Source organism: Lepisma saccharinum, chromosome 19, assembly GCF_977018435.1.
Source record: "Lepisma saccharinum chromosome 19, izLepSacc3.1, whole genome shotgun sequence".
Lineage (NCBI taxonomy): Eukaryota > Metazoa > Arthropoda > Insecta > Zygentoma > Lepismatidae > Lepisma > Lepisma saccharinum.
This window is the reverse complement of record NC_139247.1, coordinates 71,883,194-71,903,074: the sequence shown is the minus strand read 5'-3', so window position 1 is coordinate 71,903,074 and position 19,881 is coordinate 71,883,194. Positions and strand designations below refer to the sequence as shown.

Here is a 19,881-nt window from a genome sequence, read left to right as displayed (position 1 = left end):
GTATTTTGTTTTAAAGTATGCATTTTTTACATTATTGTGTAAAAGTGTTTTTATTAGGTAACCTGTATAAGATCACCAGGCACACAATGAATCAGTTACCTGGTTAGAGTGTTCATAATGCTACACTTCCCCATTGTATTCAATGAATTAAAACTTTACCACAAAACAAAAGTAATACAAATAGGAATAAATAAATATGTTAAAGTAAGTATACTAGGTCAATCAAATATGACCGGGACTGATTTTTTTTTACCAAATCCTTTATTGTCAAATACTTATTTGTACATGTCACCCTTCAAAGTACTCCCCTCCAGAGTCCATACATTTTTTACAACGTTCTGGAAGCATCTTAATGCCCTTTTCAGTTTTTGGTTGGCTTTGTATCCACTCCCGAACACTGCCGATGACGGCGTCATTATCTGCAAACCGCATGTTTCCAAACAGGTAGAAATCACTTGGGGCTAAATCGGGACACTATGGCGGGTGTGGCAGAAGGTCCCATTTCAATTTGTTAAGGGTTGCCATAGTTGTTTTGGCTGTATGAGGCCATGCATTGTCTTGAAGGAAGGCTACCCGCTTTCCACCTCTCTTCCGCTTGGATCGGATCTTTCCCTTCACTTATGTTGTCAGGAGTTCTGAGTAATAAGCTGCAGTGACTGTTCTGCATCTGTAAGAAAGTATACATGGATAACCTCCTCCCAGTCCCAAAAAAATGTTGAATACCGAATGGGTCCTTGGTGCTTTCTTGGGTCTGGGAGACTGGTCGGTTCGCAGCCGACAATCATGCAGTTCATTCTCCATGTGCTCTCTTCTCCACCACTCAAACACACGGGTTCATGAGAGACACTCTTCCACATATTGTTGTTTGAGTCTGCAAAATTTCAGATGGACGGACGTTTTCTCTGAGAAACTTGATCACAATGAGTTTTTACCCGCTCTGCGGCACCTTCTGTTCGTTCATCACTCTAGCCACATTCAGACATGACTGAGCAGGGAGGGTGGGGGTTGTGGCTCTTTCTTCCAAGGAGACAACTGCTGCGCATGGCAGGTTGTTTGAAAAAAAAATCAGTCCCGGTGATATTTGAATAACCTAGTATTATCCATGATTTCAGAGCTTGATTCAAATTACATAACAGAAGTATTAACACATGTGAACAGTCAAATTCTTCTGTATCTTAAAGATCTTTTCAAACTATTGTATAGTTTCAATGGCATTAAGGATGAGGTCCAGAACTTTTCCGTTTCTTCTGTCTTTCCATTTACTTCTAGCATGTTAATATTTACATGTGCTAAGAACATGATAAATGACTATCCTCCACCCCATTAGCATTTATATTGCTACTCTTGAATATCTTTGCGATGATCACTACGAGTATTTTTGCCACAAACTGTTCTCATTGCATGATGGCTACAGAAATGACAGAACAAATTCTCCATTTTCTAATTTTTCTGGCTCTCACCCTGGCCTTCTCCTTTTAAGTCAATTATGTATTTTGACACCTTCTTCTACAAATAACTTTTTCTAAACTGAACATTGGGTGAAGAGTGGGGGTATTGTACAATAACTTTCATAAATCCCCCTAAAAGTACCCCTGGTAAATCAATTTCAGTTATCATCATTTCACTGTTTATTTTTAATATAAATTCTTGAAATGTACAAGGACTATTATTTAGATCAATGTTTATTTATTTGAGTTTTGTTTTTAGGTCCATCTTCTGTATAGAAAAGCTAACTGAGACTGGACCTACAGTTTAAAGTGAGATCCGAACCACTATGTGCATCCAATGGGTATTGAACCCAGGACACCTTTGTTTAGATCACCCTCAATTTCCTCAACACAAAGGCCCAATTTATTGTCATTTTGACACCAAATTTACCCTTACACCCTGTACCCGATGGAAACTTTTGGATAAACCATTGGTCTAAATACGTGCATTTTGAATATCTCCAAATTTTCAAACCTAACTCTGCTCTTCATCGAGAAAGGATGATAACATGGCTGTCAACAAGTATTATTTGTCTTTATCCTATACAGAAGCTTGTTTGCGATCTATGGTAACAAGTTATGAAGGTCACAGTAGAGCCACATGTAAACATGCGGAAGTGACGCGAAATGCTAAAGTATGAGTTATACGTATAGAGTGTACAACAGTGTGTTCAAGTGCAGTGCATGTAGAATGGCACCGAAAATCAAACTATTCTGGGATGCAAAATACTCGGTATTGCGAGATTATCAAGCAATGTAAGAGGCATGGTTTCACCACATCCAAGAAGGGCATTTCATTTGTGCTGCATACACAAAGTAAGGCCAGGAGAGAACTGATTCCAGAGGGAAAGAAACATGCACACCCACAACCAGCCAGCAGCTGGACCCCGGAGATCATTCGCTAGGTGGAGGCCCTAGTCTCCCGCCCAAATCCAGCAATGCAGAGAGCGTAAAATTGGGGATCTCCGTGACAACTGTCAACGCCATTATGAACTGGGATTTGAACCTGCAAAGTGGCATAAATGCTGAGTTCATGAGCTGCCGCTCAGATACATTGCAGAGTGCACCACGAACCAGGGTTGGCATTTTGCCTGGGTGGGTTTTTTCAGGTTTTTTTCACATAAAACCCGATTAAACCCAGGCAAAACTGGGTTTTCTTGGGTTTTTCAGGTTATGTTTAAAAATATATATTTTAAAAATATATATTTTAAAAATTAAATACATTTTTCCCCATAGTAATAATGCATCATAACTAGAGCCCGGAAGTTCAGGCATTTATTTTTGTTAAAATAGGCAGGCAAAAAGGCATTTATAATGTGGAAAATAGGCACTAAAATGAAAAAAAGACAAAATAAACCGAAAAAAGGCAAAATAAACCGAAAAAAGGCAAATTTGGAAGTCACTTACTTTTATCTATAATTTCTGGCAAAATATTAAAATCTCCATTGGGAAGAGCATTTCAATTTTCTCCGTCTTGATTGCACATAACTACAAGGTGTTTATTAAAGTTCTCAACATTCATCGATAGTTGTCTGTCAGAGATAAGGTTTTTCATAATAGAAAATGATCTTTCTACTTCGACAGAAGTTATTGGAGCATACATAAAACAAGCTAATGTAGCTGGACTCATTTCGGTAACAGCATTTTCACCTTTTAGAATATCACAAATTGTTTTCAATTGTTTCAGGTCCTCATTTGCACTCACTACCTGTTTGCACTTTTCCGCCACAGCTGACTCCTTTTCTCCTGGCACTTCCATCATCTGCTGCATAGATTCCTCAAAGATTTTCATGGATGCTATAAGAGTCTCACCTCTTTTCTCTAACTTTGAAATTGTCTCTGGAAATTCACCATAATGTGCAAAAATAAACGACAGTTCATTCTTCAGTTCTGAATAGCACAGGAGTTTTTTCACTTCACGAATTGAAGCCGCTTCATTTTCTGGAAAAGCATCAATCACCTCACTGATTTTTTCAAGGTTGTTAGCATAATATATAGCTGCTGATATCCAGGTTCCCCATCTCGTCAAGACTGGTTGCGGAGGTAAACTAAGCTCAGGCGCAACTTCCTGAAATTTTCGGGTTCGAGAGAAATATCTTATTTGTGTTCGAAATCGACCTGTCCACTTCTGGGTGCAACACCCTAACTTCTTCGGCAATTCTGTGCACTGTGTGGGCTACACATGTGACATGAAGCATGTTCAGGAAGAGAATTTTCAATGCTATGGCAACCTTCTTCATATACGGAGCTGCATCACTGATTAAAAGTAACACGTCATCATGATGTACACCATCTGGCCAGAGCAGAAGTAGGGGATTTGAGAATAACTGAACTATTGACGAACCATTTCTCTACTTGTTCTGATGTGAGAAGAAATGACGAGGATTCTCCGCATGTTGGTTCCATAGTTCCTATGATGATGTTGGCTAAGTAGTACCATCAGTACTTTCATCTATTGAAATTCAGATCTTCTTTCCATCAACTTCAGCACGAATTCTTTGCAGAGCTTCTTCGTAGCAGACGCTTAAATATGTTTTCCGCAGCATCGATTTTGACGGCACAGTTTCTTTAGTGTATTTCTCCAGGAATTTCCTCAGTGACTTGTTTTCCACTTTCCACAAAGGTATTCCTGCTTCCATGAAAGCTTTGCACAGTTCAAGAGAAAACTGAGATTGCCTGTTGGATGAAGTGCCCACTGTTGAAATTATGGATATCTTCTTCTGTCCGATCATTTTAGCAGCTGCAGATTTATGTTTTGCTGTTGACACATGCTGAGATATAAAGTATTTTTTCTCATGGTTGATTGTGTTTTCACATATCTTGCAGAGGAGAATAGTACCGTCTGTCGAAAATGTGCTTTCACCAAATTCCCGCACGTAACCATGTAACTTACCACTTAATGCCACACTAAATTTTGGCATGATGACAACTACACAATCCTTTCCCTCCAAAGTGCAGAACTAAACTAAAGATAGAGAACTTGATTTTGGAATCCATGCAAAGGCCCTTGGGCATTAGTGCTGTTTCTTATCAATAACCTCCTGACACGGATGCTGGATGTGATGACGTAATTGTGCAGGTGTTCTGCAACAGCTTTTCAGCAGTCAATCATGCACAAGGAAATGTTAACCGAAAGGCAATATCCTAACTCAGCATGATATACTTTTTCCTCACACATTTCTCCTTCAGCAATGTTGAAACATGCGTGAGTTACTTAAATAAGGTGAAAATTATTCACATAATAAACGGAAGAAAAATAAATGCCAAAAACTTTTTTTGGGAGAAAAATAATTTATATAAATATTTCTTTTAAAAAATGGTCAAATTTCATTGAAAAAGGCAAAAAAAAAAAAAAAAAGGCATTATAATTAAAAATAGGCAGTGGGGTCCCAAATAGGCAAAATAGGCAAAATGAAAAGGCTTCTAAAACATTCGAAACAACATAAAAAAATGTATATCCGGAAAAATTTTATCGATATATGCAGTAGATAAAAAGAGGCACTTTGCCAAACTTTCGGGCTCTAATCATAACATTCAATTTGTATTGCTGTATACCCTGTCTCACTTATCCCTGCAGCAGGCTAACGAAAACAAGTCTCTGCAAGTAGTGATGTGAGATGGCTCCTCCAATGAAGTTGCAAGAGGGAACTGGATTGTGTGGCAGGGGTTAAGCGACTGCAGTTACCAGCGTTCACATCAGCGTGTACTACTTCACTCTACCTACTCAATTTCCTCCCCTTCTCTGATGCTATGCACGGCCTTGCTCCAGAGATAGATGGGACAGGGTATAATTGACTGAATCAAAAACTATTTAACATTTCTGGTAACATATTCCGTTCTAAAATATTTTGTCCCACAGTTTTGATTCTACTCACCCTGGATGGTGAAATAGTTAATACTGTTGATTTGTTATAAATTTTCAGGATTGCATTCCCTGATGAGAGACTATGGTGGGGGGGGGGGTAAAAATATGTTATAACCAGTGCTTTTTTCCCCTGGCAGTCAACAACGGTACTTCACACTGGCACCTTATTGATTTGAAGGTTGATTTGGTGTTCTAACTCCACTTTATGCACAGTAAGGCTAATCGGGATTGGACCTACAGTTTAAGGTAGGATCCGAACCACTATGTGCCTCAACCAGGTATCAAACCTGAGACCCCTTGATTAGAAGGCAACGATGCTACCACTGCAAAATCGGGGAGGCCCCATTTGGCACCTTATTGTAGGTGAACACTAATAACATTTTATTTTTAACACGATAAATGCCTACAATGCCAGAGGTTCTGGGTTCGAGTCACAGACTGGGCATGAGTATTCTTTGTATGTCCCTTCATGAATTTCATCATATCATCACTCATTCTCATATTTGCGATTAGCCAAATTTGGCAAAAAAGAGTATTAAAATAAACCAAATCAATCAAACAAGATAAATGCATGTTTGTGTGTGTGTGTGTACTTGGATGCATCATCGTTTATGAAGATAACACAATTTTGAATTTTGTTATGATGAACACATTAACAAACAACATAGTAACATAACAAATCAACTTGGATAGTGCTGGAAAAATTATTTCCAGAAAAAAAAAAAACTAGCATATTTACCGTGAGACTGAATTTAATCAATCAGGTTTGTTACTTTCTTCCTTCTGCAACGATACTCAAATTTAAGCATGTTAAAGTATATGTTTTTCAAGATGAAGCACATTTTTAGTAAATACTATTTGTGAATATTCCATTCTGAACTTCAGTTTATGAAACAAATTATTTTGTGAATGCAGTGTTGTGCCAATGTTGCAATGAATTATGCTACAGCTATAAACACATTTGTTGCCTCATTTATTTCATTTCCTTACAAGCTTCCATAGACCATTAAATAATCCAAAAATACTATGCAACACAATGTTTTAAATCTGCTTCAATACAGTTTGTTCACAGTTCATCACAGATGTGTTCTCCCATATTTTTTTCTGGATGTTTCAAGCAAGCATAAATATCTCGTCCGTGCATTAACCATGCCAAATTACAAGTTTGCCAGATTTAATTGTCTGGCTGATTTCATCTTTATATATCCTTCAATATATCTGGCTGATAAGAAAATCGCAATTCCTATGGTCAAAACATTTATTGTCAAACTATAGCTTAAGTGACGCCCTAAAATTCTTATAAGAGTTTCTTTCGTTAATCTCCAAAAATGTAGTTTAGGTGTTTGAAAGTGTCTTCAGAATTTGGAATCTACTTCAGCATATGAAAAATCCAGTTTTCATCTACAATCTTGAAATACTTTGAACAAATGTAAATGCAAAACAAAATCACTCCTAAGGTGTAATTAGTTGCGGTTAATTTCAGCTAAAACCCACTAAATTTGCTGCAGTTATCCTGGTCTCAAAATTAGTAACTTACTCCCACCCTTTCTAAAAACTAAAAACTCAAGTGATGCCATAACATTGCTGAGACCTGTGTTTCTTAATCTACAAAAATGTAACCTAGTCAAATATGAGCATAATTTAAAACTCTCCCAAGACGTGTTAAACAGGTCTGTCATCTACTACCTTTAAACATAGTGACCAATTATATAATTTGCAACTTAAAAGCTTTGCATTTATGGTGGTTATCATAAATACAATGTTTGTGATTTTACCACCACTCACCTCTCTCCTAATCCATGAAATATTATTTTAAAAGTTTTACTGCAAAATTACGGACCAATGAAATATTGTATTCGAGACAGTTTTTAAAGGAAGAAAAAAACAATGTAGAGCATATTATAGAGCCTGCAACATTGGAAAAATCAGATTTTCATCCACCATCTTGAAACACATTTTTTCTAGATGCAGAAATACAAGGTGTACGACTTTGCTTCCGCCGTTTTCCAACAGGTGGCAACAACAGGAAGTAGCGGTCGAAAGAAGCAGATCGCAGACGTCACGCAGTTAGCTTGGACCTCTGTCAAGATAACCCCATTCAAACATTAGTCGAGTGGTGTGTGCATCGTGAAGTTGTTCGCGATTGAAAATGTCAGTGTACGAGCCAAATTCTCGCCATTTGCGGGAGGTTCTACTTTTTTGTTTCAATATGAAGAAAACTGCAGCTGAGGCTCATCGAATGCTCTCCACTACGTATGGTGAGGACGCTATAAGTGAGAGAACCTGTCGTGAGTGGTTTCAATGCTGCAAGAACGGTGACTTTAACGACGAAGACCAGCATAGTGGTGGAAGACAGAAAGTTTTCGAAGATGCAGAATTGGAGACATTGCTGAGTGAAGACTCGCGTCAAACTCAAGAAGAATTGGCACGATCATTGGGAGTGACACAGCAAGCCATTTCAAAACGTCTGAAAGTGATTTTGCAGCATGACAACGCACGACCCCACGTTGCCAAAGTGGTGAAAACGTACTTGGAAACATTAAGATGGGACGTCCTACCCCACCCGCCTTATTCTCCAGACATCGCTCCCTCTGATTATCACCTGTTTAGATCAATGGCTCATGAACTGGCTGACCAACACTTCCGATCTTATGAAGAAGTCAAAAAGTGGATCGATTTGTGGATCGCCTCCAAAGATGAACAATTTTTTAGACGCGGCATTCGTACGCTGCCCGAAAGATGGGAGGAAGTAGTGGCCAGCGATGGACAATACTTTGAATAATGCCTGGGTAAGCAATGTTTTTCATTACAGCGTCATATTTTTGGGGAAAAACGGCGGAAGCAAAGTTGTACACCTTGTAATTTTACCTAAATGATTCTAAATTTGCAGATGTTATCATGGCCACTAAATAGATGATTTATCCCTCTCTGCCCATCCACCCTAACTCATACATCATATTTTGATAATTCTATTGTCAAATTATAGTGCAAGTACATAATGCTCTTGTAAGTTTCATACACAAAGCTCAAAACAATAGACTATTCAAAGGTTTGAAAGTGTCAAAAATGAACAAAGTGTATGAAACATGCATATGAAAGTATACATCTACACTGAATTTACTTGAGTAACCTACAACCTTAAAAAAAAGAACTGAAATTTTGGAAGATCATGAAGGTGCACGACTTACATGGATATAGAACTCCTAACCAGACATAAATAGATTTATATCGAATAGGCAAGCAACCCATTATGATGAGAAATGAGAAAATAATTTGAAGTGTGTTCCAATTTAATTAATTATACCATAATTAACAACATTTTAATAAAGTGTACTCAATTCTCCCATGCAATGCTTAAACATGCAAAAAATTTATTGTATCAATTGATCACCACACTTGAAACTATTATGTGCCACTATGGTTTCCCCCACATAAGGATATTCCTGTGATATTCCGTACTCCAAATTATCAATCATCGAAGATATTGTATCGAATATATATCACAAAGTCCATTATTTAGTGATCTTAGGTGACATAAACGTAGATTTTTTAAAGCCAAATGAGCCCGACACACGTTACGTCTGGTCATTTGCTCTCCCAAATCTTAACAGAGCCCACTCGTATAACGCATAACACTCAAACCTTAATTGATGCGATCTTCGTAACTTACTTATCTGATGATGTAAATTCTGGTGTCTCTGTTCCAGTCAGCAACTCCGGTCATTGTTTGGCATATGTCTCTCGGCATTTCAACAAAACAAAGCCCAAGGCCACGACAATTACTTACAAGAACCACAGAGCATTCCCTGACATTCGCTACGAGACTCAGCGACAAGCGGCCCGGCGTCAGCGCTTATATTTCCTGGTGAACGGGGTCCACGACAGTCGCTAGAGTCGGCTATTTAAATTACAGTTTTCATATTGTGTACTAACCTTGACTACAGAAGGTGTTGAAAATGATGTCCCTCTGCTGCAACACATTCCTGGCATCTCCGAAGGAAATTGGCATTTACACGTGCAAATTCGTCTACTGTAATTCTCCCGATTTTTCGTACAATACTCTCTTTTAACTCACGAATGGTGTGCGGATTGTCTTTGTATACTTTATTTTTTAGATTTATTTTTTTATTTTTCATTTTTAGATTTAAGAATTTCAGCGGCTCTAAATACACCCGAAACACCCATTTCTTGTGAGAGGCAGCGGATAGATTTCCGAGGAGAATGTTCTAACCTTTGTCCTATCTCATCGAGTTTTTCCTCAGTAAGTACACGTGGGTTTTTCTTTCCAGTTTTATTCAGAACTGACCCTGTTACTCCAAACTTTTTTACGAGGTTTAATATAGTGGTCCTATATGGAACGGGAACATCAGGAAATTTCGTTGCAAAACATCGTCGCACTTCTCCACAAATCCTCTTTCCGAAGTAACACTCGACAAGATAAATCCTTTGATGTAATGTAAACTTTTGTGGTGCCATATTAAGCCACAATCTTCAACACACGGACACGACACAATACAACTTCCGAGGGAGGATTATACTGGCATCAGCCTGCAACGTCAACAGAAAGGGAGAGAGAGCAAAGGCAGGGAGAGCGAAAAAAAACAGACTGTAGCGTGCGACTGTCACGGACCCGTTCACTGGGAAAGACAAGTGCCGGGCCGGGCTGCTTGCCGCCGAGTCTCGTAGCAAATGTCAGGGAATGCTCTGTATCATGCGATACTGAAAGACAGCCTCAAAAACGACCGAAGCAAAATAAATTGGAATACATTAATGGAATTTGCAAACATTGAAGATAAAGTGAGTTTCTTCACCGAAAAATTGAATGTGGTGTTTGATAAACATGCTTCATTGAAAACCGTACGCGCAACTAAGAGAAAAGCACCCTGGATAACAGAAAATGTTAAGTTAATCATGAAATTAATAGATAACGAGCTACTGAAATTTAAGTGGACAAATAATTCTCAACATGGGACCAAATACAAGAGATTACGTAACTTTGCAACATCGGTCGTAAGGCAAGAGGAAAAAGCATATTTTGAACATATCATAAATTCGTCAAATGATTCGAAGCACATATGGCAACATATGCGGAATTGTGGCCGCGGTGGCTCAGTCGGTAACACGTCTGACTACCATGCTAAAGGTCCCGGGTTCGATCCCCGGCCGGTTCAAGTCCGGGAACTTTTCTAACGATGGAAGCGGCCCCGGCGCCCACCCAGTGTCGAATAACATGGGTACCTGGGGAAAACCCTGGGGGGTAAAGGCGGTCAGGGGCGTGATGCTGATCACATCACCCTCACTCATGACCAGATCAAGAAAGTGTGGGGCGTTACCCCCACACCCCCTATACGCCTTCATGGTGTGGTGCTAAGCACAGGGGAACACTTTTTATGCGGAATTGGGGTTATAGTGGTAAAAACAAAATCTGAAAACTTCCTCCCACATTAAATTATGCTAATGTGCTAAATAATCACTTTGTGAACGTATGCCGCGACTTGACAATAAACCACGAGAAAGTTTCTCAGCAGTGTGAGCTTTATTACGCTGACTGTTTTAGTGAGAGTGCGGCTGATTTTAGTTTTCATGAAGTGGATGAATCCGTTGTCAGAAAATCCATGTACGAAATCCGATCAGACGCAGCCAGAGTTGACGGCATATCTGTAAAAATGATAATACTCTCACCTCCCCAAATCTGATAAAACTCTCACTTCCCCAAATCCTACCACCATTAACGCATATCATTAATTATTCCCTCATCACAGGCTGTTTCCTACATTCTTGGAAGGAGGTAAAGGTCATTCCCATACCTAAGAAACAGAACCCGAGCTCTGTAAATGACATTCGCCCCATTAGTATTTTGCCGGTTCTCTCAAAAATCATTGAAAAAAATAGTAAACGATCAAGTTTGTAAGTACATTGGCGACTATAACATTCTTATCCCGCAACAATCTAGTTTTCGTCCCCACTGTAGCATGCTAACCGCTATCCTAAAAGTGACAGACGATATTTTCTATGCAATGGACAAATCCCATGTAACAATGTTAGTTTTACTTGACGCCAGCAAAGCTTTTGACACGCTACCACATAAACTACTTCTTGCAAAGCTACAGTATTACAAATGTTCCCCAATAGCACTCAAATGGTTCGAGACGTATCTCCGTGGAAGGCAACAGCATGTATTAACAGATAACTGTCATCACCTCTGCTAGTGAATGCTGGCATCCCTCAGGGTTCAATCCTGGGTCCTTTATTATTCACGTTTGCAGCTGCTGATTTGATTACATCAGTGAAATATTGTAATGTGCACTGTTATGCCGATGACACGCAATTGTATATATTGACAGATATATTTAATTTACAAAATGCAATTACACTATTAAATCAGGACTTGAAAAATAGAAGCAACTGGTGTGAGTCAAATGGCTTAGTTCTAAATTCAAATAAATCTACATTTACTATTATCGGAAACAATAATCTCCTAAAAAAATTAATCTTAGCGAATGCAAAATATTAATTGAAACGCAGAATACAAGACAATACGAAATTTGGGTTTGACCATGGATTGAAAATTAGACTGGTCTGAACATGTACTGAAACAGTGTGGTAAAGGATATTCAGTACTAAAGTGCCTTTACATGCTTGTTGACTTTATTTCACCCAAAATTAAATTAAATTTGGTCCAATCTTTAATATATCCTTTTTTCGACTATTGCGATGTTGTTTACGGGCCAAGAATCACAAAAAGGCTCTCAGGCAAAATTCAGAAAGTCCAAAATGCATGCATGAGGTATGTCTACAGATTTAAAAATCACGAACACACCCTGTGCTTAATCAGCACAAAATTCTCAACATGGCAAGACGGAGGGAACTGCACATGACCTGCATTACTACAATGTTATAAATAAAAACATCCCGGACTATCTGAGTGTAAAGCTTAAAGCCAGGAGTGGAACGCACTCATACTCCACAAGAAACGCCGCTAATCTCCATATACCTCGTTGCAGAACCTCTGTTTCGCAATCTTCGTTTAGTTACATGGTACCTAAAATCTGGAATGCACTCCCGAACGAAATAGAAACACTGAACTACAAACACTTTCATAGGGCAGTATATGATTCACTGATTGATGATCAGAAGCAAAGTAAGACCACATATGATTAAAAACTGTTTCCTGTGAATTATTGAAAAAAAAAACTGGACCGAAACTAAGTAATTATACATGTACATTATTATTTCTTTCATTTATTTGATTTTCTTTGTGTAGAAGTAGTTTTTTTTTTATATATATAGTTTCTTTTCTTTCTGTAGTATCTTATAATCTTCATGTACAATAATGTACCTAGGTACTCTGCTACATCATTCTTTGTCGGGTTAGGTGGTAGATCAGCATTTGCTGAACCTCACCCAAGAATAAAGACCATTGAATTGAATTGAATTGAAAGTGACTGATAACCAAAGTGGTACCACATTTCAAAATTATAAGCTTTGTTCAGCTATGCTGTATCAATCAATGCAAACGTTTTATCTAAAAATGTCTGATACTTTTTCCTTTTTGTTTCTTGGATATATATTCTTTTTATTTCTGTTAAAAGTCCATTTTTAGCATGATTTGAGGAAAATAGCCTGAAAAACTCACTATGACTTGTACTACATTCATTATTTTTAGTATTATAAGCTCTGCTAAGCCTTTTCTTTGCAAGTTTTTCAAAAAATTTTGACAATCATAGAATCTCACAAGTATTTAAAGTAATAATTTACAACATTTTCTGAAAAAAAAAAAACACTTCTTGACTGGGTTTTTTGGTGGGTTTTTCAAGGTGGGTTTTCTCTATAAAAAAAAAAAGTGGGGAAAACTGGGCTTGGCCCACCCAAGCCAACCCTGCCAAGAACAGCCAAACGCTGCATGAACGGCCACCTGGCCAGTGAAACGTTGATGTGTCTCGTCACATTAGATGACGAATATGTGCATCTACTAAGTGACTGCAGCAAAGCCCAGGCATGGGGTGGAAAAGGGTTTCATGGTCATCGTAGGATACAGCTACAGTGGCACGTTAACCATTCACCTGGTAGCTACAAATGTGAAAATCAACTCTGCTTATTATCAGACTCACATCCTGACCCGAAACTTTCTCTCAGAAATCCCAGTTTTCTATGGTACAGATTCCACTCTAGTCTGGCTGCATCAGGATAAGGCTTCAAGCTACATGTGTGCTTCAACCCTCCAATTCTTGGAGGATATTGAGAAAGAAAAGGGAATACATTCTATCCCTTACAGCGACAGCCTTGTTAAATCACCTGATCGATTTCTGTGCATTTTGGTTATTGAAAAAGGCCCTTGGATGCAAACGCCAGCGACCCGTGGAAGGTTTCTGGAGGAGTGGTATAAACTGGACATCACTGTACTTCGCACCAGCTTGCTGCAGTGGAAACTGCAATGCAGAGCGATACTCACGCTTGTGGCTACCACATCAAACATCACCGTTGGTGTAGGCGTCATTTTTTTTTCAGTTACAGATGTTTGAATTTGTTACCATAGCTCACGAACAACCTTCTAACCAATGAATTTAGTAAACTAATCATAGACATGCCTACATAACAGGGTGGCCACTCTAGGACCACGATAAAATTCAAGTATAATTCCCGGTTTTCAAGGTGAACTTCCCCAAAATTCAAGGGTAGAAGCAGATGTTTTCTAAATTTCTACCTTATGTATTAGCTCCTTTCACCACCCACACACATACATACACATGCAAATATACGAGGAGGTACCAAAAAGTTTTGCCTGTTGAGGTATAATTTGTTTAATAATAGTTTGCCTGTAGTGCCTTCTACTCAGAGTTACCCTTCCACACAGTTGCCATCACGTTTGATGCATTTGTGCCAGCATTTTATCCAGCCCTCAAAACTAGTTTGGAAAAATTCCACAGAACACTCCCTGCTCCACTGTTCAGAGCTGTTTTAACCTCCTGTAGGTCATCAAATCTCATGCCACGAAGCACACTTAGCTCAGACTTTATGGTATCCCAAACTCTCAATCATTGCATGTGCTGACCCATAGGACATGTGCACTGCATCAGAAATTTCCTGGATGGTGATGCATCTATCCTCTCAAATGAGCTCATCCCTAGGTAAAGGTAAAGTGCTCCCCTGTGCATAGCACCACGCCATGAAGGCGTATAGGGGGTGTGGGGGTAACGCCCCACACTTTCTTGATCCGGTCGTGAGTGGGGGTGATGTGATCAGCATCACGCCCCTGACTGCCTTTACCCCCCAGGGTTTCCCCCAGGTACCCATGTTATTCGATGCTGGGTGGGTGCCGGGGCCGCTTCCATCGTTAGAAAAGTTCCCGGATTTGAACCGGCCGGGGATCGAACCCGGAACCTTTAGCTTGGTAGTCAGACGCGTTACCGACTGAGCCACCGCGGCCAACGTTTTATCCAGCCGTCAATACCAGTTTGGTATTGACGCTCATCATCCCTGTGACGGTTGTTATTGGTCAATGACGTTGATGGCCTGCCACTCCTTGTCATGTCCACACTTTCGGTTTCTCCCACTTTGAACTTAACTACTTAAGTCTGAGCTAATTCTGTGCTTCGTGGCATGAGATTTGATGACCTACAGGAGGTTAAACCAGCTCTGAACAGTGGGCAGGGAGTGTTCCATGGAATTTCTCCAAACTGGTATTGACGGCTGGATAAAACGCTGGCACAAATGCATCAAACATGATGGCAACTGTGTGGAAGGGTAACTCTGAGTAGAGAACACTACAGGCAAACTATATGTATGTTCATTGTTTCAATCTATCCATTATTAAACAAATTATACCTCAACAGGCAAAACATTTTGATGCCCCCTCTTATTAACAATTTAAAGGGTCTGTGTGATTCCTATGTATCCAAAAATTCTAATTCAATTTAATTAAACAGTATATTTAAAACATTTAATTTGAGATGTGGAGTTTACATTTGCCATTTCATGTATTCAGACTCAAAATACATCTTTAAACACAAGTCACAAATGTACGGTTTATATTCTAATCTACGAAAAATTGTTCATTGTAGGAGAATTTCAGACTCAAATATAAGTAATCAACTTCAATATATCCTATCTTGCAATAATCTTTCGTCTGCCAGATAGATTGTTCTGCAAAGGACACTAACAAAGTAAATGTAAATGGATTTAGAGAACTCTCTTTAATTTTCCACACAGCTTTCTTCCCCTTCCTAGACAAAAATGAAAGCTAAACTGTCAAAAACTTGCCTCATATATGTATGAATTCAATGGGATCTGGATTAATAAAAGTTGCAATTTTTCACGTCTACGGACAAAAATTCAAGCAGAATTCCTGGTGAGTAGCCACCCTGCATAATAACTTCACAAAAAAAGCTCAACATGCACAGGGTTGCTATGATTTTTTGATTATGAAATTCCATGACATTTCGTGGTTTTTCAGTCCAAAATGAAATTTTTCCACACATGTTTATCATCATGATTTTTGCTTTTGAACTTTGTGTTTTTCAATTAAATATATAATCCGTTAATTATTATGAATATTCACTTTCACAACTTTTTTTCTTTTAGCAAATTTCATTTTACACACACAAGAACACGTGAGAATTCTAAGAGCAAAATCTAAAATTGCAATCAGCATCAAATGTATTAGGTGCTACAATCACGTGCACCTAGCCTTCAGGCTAAGGTAACAGAGGTACATTATTTCATTAAAACAGATCTCCAAAATATAAAAACAACAGAAAAAGTTCATGTTTTATTTTCTGGCAGATTTATTGTGTCGTAGAAAATGCTGCTTTTTTGCTTACATATATAAGTACACAGCATCTGGAGAAATTTTTGTTGCATATAGAAATTTATAGACTAAGATCTATAAAATAACCTTTCCGATAATTATGATCATATTGTCAACGTACTTTAGTTATCAATCAGATATCTGGACTAGAAGTTTTTACTTTGATATTCTATCTAATATCTAGTATTATAAAAGTGAAAGGAACAATAATTTTGCACAAGATTGGGAATCATAAGAACGAAAGAAACAAATTTCTAAACTGAATCTTTTTTGGGAGTGGAACCACCAAGAACCGAATCCATTTTGTAACTTTTTCTCTTGCAGACTCCAAAATGCACCTATATTCCAGACGATCTGCAAAATTCCCTGATTTTTCCCTGACAAGCCAAATTCCTTGTTTTCCTGGTTTTCCAGACAATCTTCCTGCAATCCTGATGCATCCCCAATTTTTACTGTTTACGATTTTTTAAAATGCTGACCTGCACAAACTATACGTAAAATATTGTATTGTGAAACAAAATTTTATGTACCATGTATTTGTTTTCACCTTGACCCTGAAAACAATTAAAACAAAACTGCATGAGTTTTTACTGGCCCTCAAATTCCCAGACTCCAAACCCCCACTCTGTTTTCCGGATCTGTCGCCTGATCCTCTCCATTTTTCAGACAAATGTAAAACATGACAAACCTCTGCTGGAGGCAGAAGTCTTTAAAACACACGGCATTGTTAAGTGGGAAAACTGCAGTAAAGAAAGGATGAATGAATAAAATACTTCAACTGTTGCTACACAAACACTTCTGATTCCCAAACTACCGCGTACATAATAGTTAGCAATGAGGAACATTTGGAATGAATTTTGGCTCCTACATTCATTCCTCATGAATCTTACAAGTTCTTTTCCGTTGTAGGCCCACGAGAAGAAACAATTTTGCATGTAGCTGCAGGAAAGAAAAGAGCTGATATTTTAACAATCCTTTTGAAGAAAGCATGTCGTGAAATCATAAATGATGCCAGAGGCAATTCCATGGAAACTCCTCTGTGGCAAGCAATTGACGGAGAATTTACCGATGGTGCCCAAATTCTACTGGACAAAGGCGCAGACTACAAATCACCATATCTGCTTCATAAAGTTGTGTCGAGAGGTATGTCAGCTATTTTGCAATCACTGATCACAATGGATAAGAACTGGTGTCACGAGCAGTCCATTATTAAGTCTCCCGAGTACGGAGGAATGAACTGCTTTCACCTTGCAGCTGGTCACGAAAGTAGCAACTGCCTTAAATATTTGTACAAATGTTACCCAGATACTGAAGAAACAAGCGACGAGCACGTGGCTTGTACATTGTTGCAAAAGCACCTTCCGGTATTGGAGGAAAGGGACGATATAGGACAGACGCCACTACACTGTGCAGCAAACTCACGCTCCAAGGAATGTATTCAGTTTCTTCTCGAGAAAAGATGCAGCATAGCTGCAAAAAGCAGATGGAATCGTTCTGCTATGCAAATGATCCTGAAGAACGTTGCCAACGGATTGGCATTTGTGGAAGAAATATTCACAACTAGTTGCATGGCAGTCATGGACTATGAAGACCTTGTCAGCCTTCATTTCTTGGAAGAGAACGAGAAAGAAGCGAGTGACCTGGAGAGCCAGCACTGGGTCGTCCTTAACTTTGGGTTGTTGTGTCTGGAAGAAGATAAAAACCAGATGTCTATTTTGGAGACTTTAATGAAGGGTATTCAGCATGAACGAGAACGTAGATTATTTTGCCATCCTTTAGTTCAAAGTTTCGTTTACTTAAAGTGGCAAAAAATTAAACTATTCTTTTGGATCTATTTTATTGTATATTGTTTATATGTCTTAACTATAACAACGGTTATTTTTGTTGACACTTCGGGCCAAGAAGAGATGTTGCAGACATGTAAGACAGTTTTGACAATGTCTTGCATTTTTGTACTTGCAGTTCAACTTCCTGGCGTGGTTCTGCATTATATTGAATTCATCTGGCAAATAAAGCCATTTCTTGTGATATCACCCCCCATAATGGGATTCATAACTGCACTTGGGGACACTAGGAGCAGTATGGTAATACGATCCATCAGCGCATTTGCAATTCTTTTTGCCTGGATTTCAATACTTGAGCAAACAACTAGATTTTCTGGCTACGGCAGATATGCATTTGTCTACTTGATTGTTATGGAAAGATTGTTGAAAGTTTTTCTTCTATACTTATGTGTCAATGTAGGCTTCTCCTTAGCTTTTTACATTATCATGATAGACGACCCACAATATGATGATTACAGTATAGTATTTGTGAAATACTTAGCTCTGTGGGCGTGCGTTATAGATTTTGACAGAAGCATCGAAACTCCAGATTACAGTGTCGAGACAAAGGGATGCCAAGGCTATGTGGAACCGAGCCTATCACGAGTAGCCGGAATGAGCGAGATTCTGTTAATACTGTTTATAATAGTGGGAATTATTGGCCTCATGAACTTCATTGTTGGGGAGAATGTGACCAGGATAGACGAGCTTGAAGCTGATGGAGATTATTGGCAAATTAGGGAATACATATTGTTTTTATGGAACATCCATACAATAGTAAATCTAATAAAGACCAGACAGATGGCAAAATTGAATGAAAAGCTGCAGGTGAAGGGGATTGTGCTACTCAACGTAACTTTGGTCGAAAAAAGTTTTCCGCATGATCTTGCTCATTTGCTGCTTGATCTCACAACAACAACTTCGAAACGTGATTCAGTAGGATCAGCAAATCAACCACCTCAATAATATTAAATTACTAGGTTTTTTTCTTTTGTTTTTTTGTAAAAAAGAGAAATGTCAGTATGGAATGTTGCTGCTGGATTTCAAGATTTTTAGAATAACTTTAATGTACAGATAAAAAAACTTTTGTATGTAAGGATGGAGCACTGATATTTATATAATTAAATGTGATATATTAAAATCATATGCTATTTGGATTTCATTACTTCTGAATATTTTTAATCGATAGTATTTGAGTTATAATTATATGTATTAACAACTTCTATAAATAAAACTTTCTAAAAAGTTAAATTCAAATGATGGCTTCACAAGAGACTTTACTTGACAGTGCCATCTCTGGTCGGGCACAATTTTCACTAAATGTTTCGGTGAGTTTGTCTATAATGTTTATAATGCTACTCAATCTTCAGTTGTAACCTGCTCGTGAATAGTTTCATTTTTATGTTCAAAACATGGCCTATTGGGGGAGGGGGAGGTGAAATGATTTGTTCACACCACTGAATATCAGGACATTTTAAAATATCATAACCTTACCCTATGAGTAACAGCTATTTGCAATTCATATTTGCAGCATATACACATCACAGCTGTTGTTACTGGAGATAATATTGTTAGATCTTTAGAACATGGGTGGGATGTTTACATCCAGCTGCAGGAATACCCATTGAGGATGCATGCAGCCACATGGCAGCAATTAACACGACCTTTCTTGAAAACTACACATGATATTTTTTATTCATTAGTATGACACACTTGAATTACAAAACAATATATCCATTATTTTCTTGTAGTTTACGGTTATTACAAGCATAAGAAAACAGTTAAACTACAAGAAAATAATTCTACAATGCAAGCAATGCGTACATACAAGAAAAACTAATATATCCATTGTTATTATTAACAGGCAGAGTTTGAAGAAGTTATTGTTTCCCCACTGAG

General features: G+C 38.3%; 1 protein-coding gene across 1 annotated transcript in view; it reads left to right on the top strand.

Moving 5' to 3' along the window:
* Positions 1-19,102, top strand: part of LOC146003057 (transient receptor potential cation channel subfamily A member 1-like) — a gene marked incomplete at its 5' end in the record, with an annotated part of 28,733 nt that extends 9,631 nt beyond the window's left edge. The window contains one exon of the mRNA XM_083141223.1: positions 17,069-19,102. Within this exon, the coding sequence (XP_082997349.1) occupies positions 17,069-18,948 (1,880 nt within the window). The remainder of the gene's footprint in view (positions 1-17,068) is intronic.
* Between the last annotated feature and the right edge of the window lie 779 nt (positions 19,103-19,881).